The 9992-nt window shown below is 41.1% G+C and overlaps 1 protein-coding gene across 5 annotated transcripts in view; it reads left to right on the forward strand.

Annotated features, from left to right (window-relative positions):
• The first annotated feature begins 256 nt into the window (after positions 1 to 256).
• Positions 257 to 9992, forward strand: part of NREP (neuronal regeneration related protein) — a 32342-nt gene continuing 22606 nt past the window's right edge. Inside the window, exons 1-3 of one of the 5 annotated variants that reach the window (XM_004377000.1) lie at positions 257 to 422; positions 1191 to 1230; positions 2525 to 2588. In XM_004377000.1, coding sequence (XP_004377057.1) covers positions 2586 to 2588 — 3 coding nt within the window. In that variant the 5' untranslated portion in view covers positions 257 to 422; positions 1191 to 1230; positions 2525 to 2585. Of the gene's footprint in view, positions 423 to 657; positions 1006 to 1183; positions 1231 to 2093; positions 2589 to 9992 lie in introns of those variants that run through there. The other 4 variants (XM_004376999.1, XM_004377001.2, XM_023731977.1 and 1 more) reach the window with 4 other exon arrangements.

The raw sequence follows: 9992 nt of genomic DNA on the forward strand, positions 1-9992 counted from the left end.
GAAAGGGAAAAAGAAACATCAGAGTGCCTTGGGATGACCATGCCAGGCCGCGGCTCTTGCTGTGTGTGTGCGCCTGTGTGTGCATGACTGTGTTTGAGTGCGGATGTGTGACTCTGCACACGCACGCGTGTGTGGATGCGCAGCCACCGCGTCTCTCCGTCCGGTGGCCCGGTGCTCCCACCCCGGGTTTCCACCCCCGGCGGACGCCGAGCCCGTCTACTCAGATGCGGCGGCGGGGGCCCAGCCCGGGCAGTGCGCAAACGCGTGCGGTGCCGGCTCTTTGTGTGTCTGTGTCAGGCTCCGCGCCGCCGTGGGCACTATTTTCTGTTTCGCCCAGGACAGGCACATAAAAGGGAAGGTGGCTGCCGCCTGTCGCCGTCCTCTTTCCCTCAGATGCCCTCTGTTGCAGGTTTATTATTACAGTAAGGGCCGCGCCACCTCTCCCCGCGGCCCTGGCGGGCCGCCGGGCTGTTCAGCGCCCTGGCCGACTTCACTACTGGCACGCCCCCAAACCGCCTCCTCCGCCTCCTTATTTGTCTGAAAAGCAACAGCACGTCGAGGCCGAGAAGTCCGCTGGGGGCAGGAGAGGCAGGGACGGGTTGTGTGCGCGCCGTGCTCCCGGGGCGGGGCCGGGACGGCGCACAGACCTGCGGGCCAGCATTGTCCCCCTCAGGGTCCCGGAGCGGCGCAGTAGGGGCGGCGCGGCGAGCGGGGCGCCCGGGGTGCAGGGTGAGGGGTGCCGGTGCGCGCGCGCGCCTTGGCCGATCGCCGACAGGGCCCCGAGCTGCGGATTCCTGCCGAGTAAGCAGTCTGGCTCCGCGGCAGCAGCACAGTGGCAGCGAGGCTGGGGCGCTGGCGCTGCGCCAGCCCCATCAGAATTAGCTCATTGTTCACTAGCAGCAGCAGAGAGAGAGAGAGAGAAAGGGAGAGAGAAGAGGGACACTCTTAGAGAAAGAGAGACACACACACACACAAACACACACACACTAGGAGAGAGAACGCGAGGCAGGGAGACCTTCCCCTCCTTTTTCCAAGGCTGCACTTCTTGGAAGTAAAGCCGGTTTGGGTTTTGTTTCCTTTCCCCCTCCTCTCTCCTCTTCCTCCACCCCTTTCCCCTCCCCCTCGCCCTCCCCCCTCCCCCAGCTGTCTTTCTAGCATGATGCCCTTTTTCATCCACATTTGTGTTTCAGGTAGAGGAGAGAGAGTGAACAGGGAGCGGGGCTTTTGTCTGTAAGTATATTCCATTCCCATCTCCGGCTGGGAGCGCTGCTTTCTCTTTTGTGTCGATTCCTTGCCGTTGCTCTTAGCTGGACCCTTCAACCCTGCAGAGTTCATGCTTTTTCTCTAAATTGTAAAGAGCTGAAGCGTGTACCTTGGAAAAATTCTGGCATTTTGGTCTTGCTGCATTAAGGCTGGAATTTAACTTGGGCTTTTTCTAAAATGCACAAGTTACGAGGGAGAATTGAATTCTTTTGGGAAGGGGTGGGGTTTTTTGCTTGTTGGTGTGGTCAATTTTTGTTCTTGCTTACAAAGCATTGTTAGGCACTGTTTTGCCTCTTTGCATTAAAAATGCACTTTGGTGCATGCAACCCCCCCCCCCCGCCTTTATAAAATGAATTTGTGTCCATACTTACTTATGATTACTCTTTCAGCGCTGCTACCGAGGGTCTTTTCAGGCATTCTATCTTGCAACACTTTTTTTGCATTTTATTACAAAGCAGTTAAACTTCGGGGGGGGGGGTCGCTTAAAAATAAATGACTTCTTTTTTTTCTTGGTGATGATAACAACCTGATATGCTTTTATATGTATCTATAATAACATCATAGGAATAGTCCCGGAGCTTATGTTACCCTTTTCGAGAAGTTTTAGTTTCTCCATTCATCTTAATTTTTGTGGTAACTTATGCTAACAAAAGAACTCTGTTCTGATGACTTGAAGTTTTAGAGGGAAATCACTGCAGCGTGTACATTAATGTTTATTTGGTTTGGGGAGAAGGGCGTAATGGTATATATTCCTGACTTTTTTCCCCCCCGTATAGGGTTTTTTTTTTTTTTCCCTAAGCACGGAAGGTTATGTAATGCAGTGCCATTTCCAAAAATATCCACTCTGAGGCATTACACTACACGGTGGAAGGCTGATTCCTGTTCTGCTGTCTTAATTTCAAATATACTGCCAGTAGTATGTCTGGGAACAAAGAGCAGCCAGAAAACAATCTATTTTTATCACTTGATTCTACTTTTAAATTGCTAAACCTTTTGAACTCGTGCAATTTAAAAATGAACCAAACACTAAGAATAGCCCAGGACTCTGCAAAGCCAGGTACCAGGGATTCCTTTGTCCCCTGTTTAAGCCTAAAGACTGCTTGGAAAGCTCTTTCAAAAGCCCCAGTGGTTGCAATAATTTGCATGTAACTTACCTTAACCACAGAAAATGGTTATTTGTGTGTAGCCTCTCAAGAGGCATTTTTCATTTGCTGACATGTGGTGAGGCTGTTTGTCTACTGTATTTAAACATATTTTGCAGGTTGGTCTCCCTGGACTGAAGAGAGGGAGGGTGCAAGCCCAAGACTGTTAAGACTCTCAAAATGGTAAGAATTGGTCATCAGAAGACATTCTCAGTAGCTTCTTATCAGTCTTTATTGCTTATAAATATCAACCACCAACCTTCATCGCTCCTCAACCCTTCATTGTTCCTACCCCATCTGACCTGTAAAAGCTTCTATCTCTAGCATGTGGGGGTTTTGCAGTACAGCAATTTATGTGAACTGGATGTGATGAATTAGATGGTTGGATTTTCAATCATTTTGAATAGAAAACTGAAATTCCTATTTCAGAAGCAAAGATTTATTTAACTTGAACAACAGAAACCATTCTGTTCTTTAAGAAGAGTGATGTGTTGTGACATTCAGGGAAGGGGTGACAGCCTCAGGGCTCAAACAAAGCAATGTGTCTTATATTAGATATTGCCAGAACTTATCCAAAAATTAGGGGCTGTGTGGAACTACTCAAACAGCTACAGTATATGCTATCCTTAAGAGCAATATATATGAAATGCATGGATTTCATATTAATATGCCCCATCTGTTGTTTTAAATATAATTAGTGTTAACTTTTTGCTGATTATAACTTCATTTATGTGAAGTGTCTCTTCAATTTTAGATAAAGCATATTAACCTCTAAATGAAAATGTATTTCTGATAGGGATTGTGATCCACAGAGAAGACAGTTTAGTGTTTGAATAAACTGATTAAAGAAAGAAATAGATGGAATACATGTTGACAACAGCTAAATGAGTATATTAATTTTCTAGAAAAAATTTCCTCTTTGGAAATAAGGTTTAACTGAAAAAAAAAAGAAAACTTTTCAGTCAAGTACAGTATGTCCTACTGCAGATGTTTATACTCTTTAAAACACCTCTTTGCCATTTAGAATGTGTAATTTCCAAATTTAATTTTTTTCTTTTAAGCGAGGGTGGAATTTAATGAATCAAAATTGAATCTGATACGCTTGATGTTTTCTTTGAGAGCCACCCAAGTCTAAGCTTCCAAGGAGAAAAATGAATCAGAGACAATTAAATGAGTTCAGTTTGAATTTTATTAACAAGTAAGCTTTTTGTGTGTGTGCCTCACCTATCATTTCAACAGGTGGGTGTCAGCACACCAAATGAAATAAGTCCTTGCATGGACTTAATTTGATGCCGATCAAATTAATGAACTTGAGGTAGGTGGGCATAAGGGGTGAACATAAAATTAAATTAATGAGTTTTGTGCAAAAGTTCCTAAGTTCATATTAAATTCATGATTAACCATTGTCATAGAGTAATAGCATGGCAATAAAACGAACTGCTGCAAAGTATTTTTGTTTAATTTTTTTTTGCTGTGATTGGCCACATCGCCTTGTTTTCTAGTTTATAATAGAACCTCACCCACTCTTTGTCACCATAGATAAACCATGAAGGCTCACATATATCTTAATATATCAAATGATCACTTAGGTGAAACATAAATATGACCACTGACCCTGCCAAAAATAGCCCTGTAGATCCAGTGCAAAGAGTAAATATTGTGTTTCTGTAGTAGTGAGTAGACCGAGCTCTGTAGAAGGCAAGCACGCGTGCCAAAACAGAGAATGAAAGTTGGAACCATTTGAATGCAGAAAAGCAAATGCAAATTATTATTACATGTTGTTAATTTCTTACAGTTGTCGTTTATGTATGGTGGCAAATGGGAAGTCACAATTTGTTGCTCTTGGAAGGATTTTTACTCATGAAAAAATTCTTGCAACTCTTTGGTGATCCTTTCATCAAGATGTCAGTCCCTTTTGGCACAAGCCCATTGCCTGAAATGAAACCACCAACGGTTATTGTCTATGGGTGATTCCAAGTAACTTTCTAGCAATTCTCTTATTCCGGGAGGGCTGGGCGCTTAAAGGTCTTGGCGCATATCAATGTAAAAAAAAAAGGTTTCAATTGTGTTTTTTAAAAACTGATATTAGAGGTATCTTACACCTCCTCTTTTTCCTTTTTCACAAAATGAAGTTACAGTCTTTCTTTAATTAAAACTGGAATTTCTTTGCCGATCTCTGTAACTGGTTTACTTAGAGTAAAAACCTGGCCCACATACAATAGAAACTACTGCTAGGGAAGCAATAGATTTAACACCTGATCACCTCCAGAAAATATATAAGCTTTCTCTTTCTGTTAACCATATATTTTATTTACATAATTTAAAAAACTAAAGAGGATCCAATTTCAGTGTATTTACCCCCCTAAAGGCATAGTAAAAGGCTTATTCCAAATACAAATTTATAATCAGCTCATTCAGGTGTAAGAAATTAACCAGTTGACTCCAGAATTCAAAACAGTGATCTAATATCTGGACTTTTTATATACTATAAAATTATAATTCATGTTCCACAGCAATAACCTGGAGAACACTCAAGAATGCTGGCATGCCTTCTACATCATCAAAAAGTACAACCACCTTATAGAATCCAGGAGGCACCAATGGCATTGTACTCTGTGTATGGCACCCTTTGAGCACAACTCCAGATGGGCCATTTACATAGATTATGTGGTGGTACCTGGGGTTGTGCCACTCCAGCTTAGTGTTAAAAACTTTAATTTTGAGTGTAATGTATTGTATCTTAGCGGACCAGAATATTCTCTTCAATAACTCATTCTTCAGCTTTTTAAGTTTTCTAGTAAACATGCCTTTTTTTTTTTTTTGCAATTAGCAGGCTATTGTAAATCTGTAGGGCACTTCAGCATTAATTTTTATTTGGTTTTTGCTAAATTTTAATTTCTTAGATTATATATATGTCCTTGGTATTTACTTAGGTATTTATTTTAAATGTACTTGCTTCAGATGTGTCAATGAGAAGAATGCATTTCAGAATGGTAGATGATCCTATTGAATTGTTTGAAAAAATAAATTATTTAATCCAACGTCAAGGTTAAGTCCTGGTTTTTAACATGACTAGTCCCTGAACAGCAGATTTGCCTCCGAGTATGTTTGTGCAGTGGACTCACAGTGGCATAAGCATGGGCTCATTATGTTTTAACAGAGACCTAGGAACTGGAACAATTTAAGTTCTCGCTGAGGCTGATGCTGAGCTTTTCAAAAAGTTGAGTTGACTCCATTGTACCTCTCATAGAGCCCCGCTTTCTGTACAGTCTGTGAAGTGGCATTCATGGACTTACAAGGAGACTCTTTGAATAATCTCTCCATTAACATAAGGTTTCCTTGTTTAAAGAAAAAAGACAAGTATTGGGGAGGGATGAGGTCTTCTTGGTAGCTTGTGCTTTTGGGTTTTAGAATATAAATTTACAAGTTGTTCAGTGACTCTTAATTGTGGAGATGTAGAAGAGTACCTAGGAGGGTAACTTTAGAAGGTACGGTTTTCTCTTTCACCAGGCCTTCCAGCAGGCAGTTAGGGGGAGAATTGGGAATTGTTTGGGGAATTAGGGCAGTAGAGATGATCTATCAGGGTTTATCCTTAGTCCTGCTTCCTCTTGAGCTATATAGATAGTTGAGATAAGAATGAAACAGCTGTATACAGTATCATTCTAGAATGTGGTTCATTTTACCCCACTGAGACAGTTCTTTAAAAGTAGTGTGTAAATCAGATCATCATATACATACCAAAAGAATAAACTTTATTTTAAATCCTAAGGCAAATACTTCTAAAATATGAAGGTACCTTTGGTAAGCTAAATGAATAACCCCAAATTATGAGTTTTATACATGTAAGTATTCAATTACCTGGTCAGTCAGAGACCTGAACTGGCATTCAGATGCATTGAACTGACTGGGGAGCCTTGGAGTGAAATGCTTCCTTGGTCCTTCATTGTTCTCTTGGTGCCATTCCTAGATGGAAAGTCTTTAAGGCCATATCCTCAGCCAAAGTGAAATGGAGGGTTGAGATAATTATCTGAGTAATTGTGCTAAAAACAAACAAACTTGATTTTCTCTGATTGATCTTGGTAACTCAAAATGTTGCTGGAGTGATGTGAGAGTGTGAAGAATCTGCCTGAATTGTCAGTACAGTTCCTCTGTGACACAGGAAAAGACTAGGGCTAAGTAATCTTGGCAGCAAATCCAACTTAAACATACTAGGGGAAAATGTATGGGATGTGCTTAGAATATGTCATCATGGTCTATTAAGATACAATTGTAAGCTGTTCTGCTTTGAACTGGAAAACAGATTAATCATAAACCTCAGCCCTCATCTATAGAAATGATGATTGCTAAAAATATCATTTATCCGATCTAAGTTTATCTGAAATGGATATTTCTAGACATATTTTGTACCTAGGGAGAAACTTCAAGAATTTTTTATCTCAGTGATTTTGAAAAATAGCAGTGATCCTAAAATTGGACTGCTAGTGCATGACAAGTATTAGTCACCCTAATGGTTTGGGCCTTAAGCAGTTGCATAGTTCCCAACTAAATTCTAAATATCAATTCAGTTATTAGTAGCAATGACATGGTATTAACCTGGGTGTAGCACTAGATTATACTCTCAAGCGTTATTTATAAGTTGGATATGTGTTTTTTCCCTTGTACAACTAAATTGTAGGCTCCGAAGGGTTTATAAACTTCATATACCAAAAAAAAAGAAACCCATTGCCATCACGTTGATTCCGACTCATAGTGACCTCATAGGACAGAGTAGAACTGCCCCATAGGGTTTCCAAGGAGCAGCTGGTGGATTTGAACTTCTGACCTTTTGGTTAGCAGCCGTATCACTTAACCACTGCACCACCAGGGCTCCAAACTTCATATACAGTGCTTAGTAAAGTACTAAAATATATGTTAGAAGCTCAATAATCATTTGGTTTATGCATGCTAATGTCTATAAAGTTGAACGTTCTTCTGTTCATTCTTAATGATTTAATCATGTTTGGTTTTGGTGAACTAGAAGTAATTTGTATCCTTAGCTTCTCCTTCTAAAGTGCAAGGAAGCTGAAGTGAATGTAGTTTTAGTTTTAACAGCAAATTATTTTCTATTATTCATTAATAGGAGAAAAAACATTGTGGTTAAGTCATGAAGTGTGCCTACCTACTTTCAGAAAAAGAGTGCTTGTGATTGCTTATCCTCACCGACTTTCATAATCACACTCTGAGCAGAATGGTGAGATACGAGCTCTCTAGGTTCCATCCAGCTCTGCTACTCAAAGCTCACAGCATCTTTTCCTGCAGCCATAAAAACCTTGTCTCTGAACACAGGAGGAGCTCTGCTCCCAGTATTGACACTTATTTCCGCTATAATCTGATTCTCAATATGATAATGATCCCAAGAACACAAGGCTGACATACCTGAAAATACCAAAGAAGAGAATGAGAAGAGTTAGCAGTAGAAGTATGCATTGATTCTCATGTCAGTTGGGCAACAAGTATTTTTTTGAGCATTTTATTTGTGCTTAATTCTTTGCATCATTGAAGGTTTATACTTGGCCTTTGCCCTGAGCAGATTTATATTTTAGTTGTGGAAGGAAGACTAAGCTAACGAACAATGTAAGACGTAATCTAGCGCTGCATGGTATGGTTCAGAAGAGTGATATTGTTGAGGATTGGAGCCTGGGAGGTAGGAATTAAGCTCAAGCCCGAGGTAGATGCAAATATACAGCATGGTGCCACCAATTACTACTCCTGCACTTGCAGCAGACATTGCTGATCAACTTTGACACTCATTATTACCACTCAGCCTGGGTATGATTTCAAAATCCTCAGTAGGGTATTCCAGGAAGCTATTAACAATTGATTGGAGTTGGCATAAAATTTGAAACCTAGAAATGGACTTCAAGCTCCTTGAGAGCAGATAGTTGGCCTTCTTAAGCTTTTTATCCCTAGGGCTTAATGTCAGTCCTTAATAAATATTGAGTGAATGAAGAATTAAGACTACAGGATTTGAGTAGATTTAGATGAGAGAGAAGAATATTCCAGATAAAGGGAATATGTTTTAAAAGGTATGCTTGCAAAATTTTTAGTACAGTGGGGAGATCATCCTCCCTGTTTAGGTCCTCTGTTCAGTCAAGTGACAGACCTCAAAAACTGGACCTAGAAGTTAAGGACTTGATGTGCTAAGCAGTAGGAAGCCACTGAGCAGGCATCTTAGAGATGGCCCAGGGCTGTCGCTCAGGTTACCAACCTGTCTCAGGTTCTTTGCCTTTTGATTGTGCCTAACAGAAAAGAACACACACAGCCATTCACATACACTTTCTTGTTGAATGTTCAGCTTCCTTCATTGCTGCCTCTCACTCCCCTTTGGCTTGGCTAGAGTGGTGGAGGAAAGGGAGGTCCCTAGCTAGAAGGATCTGGAAGGAGAAGGGGTGCTTGCTCCATCCTCTTCCCCTGAGAAAGTGGCAGCACTTCCATCTGCAAATCCCAGTGGGTTCCACAGTGTCTGCTTGGCCAGAAAGTGTTGCTACTAAGCAGGTTCCCCAAAAGGAGGCATCATGCCTCCCAGTATGAGGCTAACTGGCTGTAGCCCTGTGCTAATCAGTTGCAGCCACATGTGCCCAGCTGCCTCTCTCTTCACTTCTTCCTGATTAGCCAGACATACTTATTCAAAATTAAAGCCAACACTAACATCATCATCATCATAAAATTGTTTACAATGTGAGGCCTACAGGTTGTTAAGTATTTAGTAGCCTGGTGACCATCTAAAGGGAATCTCATCACGTGGTACACAAAAGTTGGGGAAAGCCAAGTCAAAGAAGGATTTTTCTGGAATTTCTTCTACCAACCAAACAAACCCACTGTCATTGAGTCGATTCCAACTCATAGTGACCCTGTAGGACAGAATAGAACTGCCTCATAGCATTTCCAAGGCTGTACATATTTCGGAAGCAGACTGCCTCATCTTTCTCCCACAGAGCAGCTGGTGGGTTCGAACCACTGACCTTTTGGTTAGCAGCCGAGCACTTTAATCACTGTGCCACCAGGGCTCCTTACCAGCGTAAAATTCCACCATACACTGTATCAGCTGCAAGATTTTCAACATGAAATGGTTCAGTTAGTTCTTTTAGCCCCTTTAGATGAGTTTGGACTTTATTCCTAAATCAGTAGAAGTGACATTGGCATAAGTAAGCACTGCTCCTTGAATTCTTTGTTTTCTCCTACCCCATACTTTTAATTTTTTCAACTGTTGTTTTTAGACCTCCGTAACTTGAATTTATTTGGCTTGTCAGTCATGCCAGAAGCTATGTGAACTAATCCTTTATTTTGAGCCTCGATGGAATATACCTTCTTAGAGGGACCAGACCACTTGTTATTCTAAACATGCCCTAGAATGTTTTTCTTCTCTGCTTTTCTTACTCTGTCCTAGAGGGAATGAACCTCCTGACAGAATAAAGCCCTTCTTTTTTTTTTTTTCTGAATTTTGTTTTATTGTACTTTAAGTGAAAGTTTACAATTCAAGTTAGTCTCTCATACAAAAATTTATACATACATTGTTATGTGACCCTAATTGCTCTCCCTATACTGTGA

The sequence above is a fragment of the Trichechus manatus genome, unplaced genomic scaffold, assembly GCF_000243295.1.
Source record: "Trichechus manatus latirostris isolate Lorelei unplaced genomic scaffold, TriManLat1.0 scaffold00047, whole genome shotgun sequence".
In the NCBI taxonomy this organism is placed as follows: Eukaryota; Metazoa; Chordata; class Mammalia; order Sirenia; family Trichechidae; genus Trichechus; species Trichechus manatus.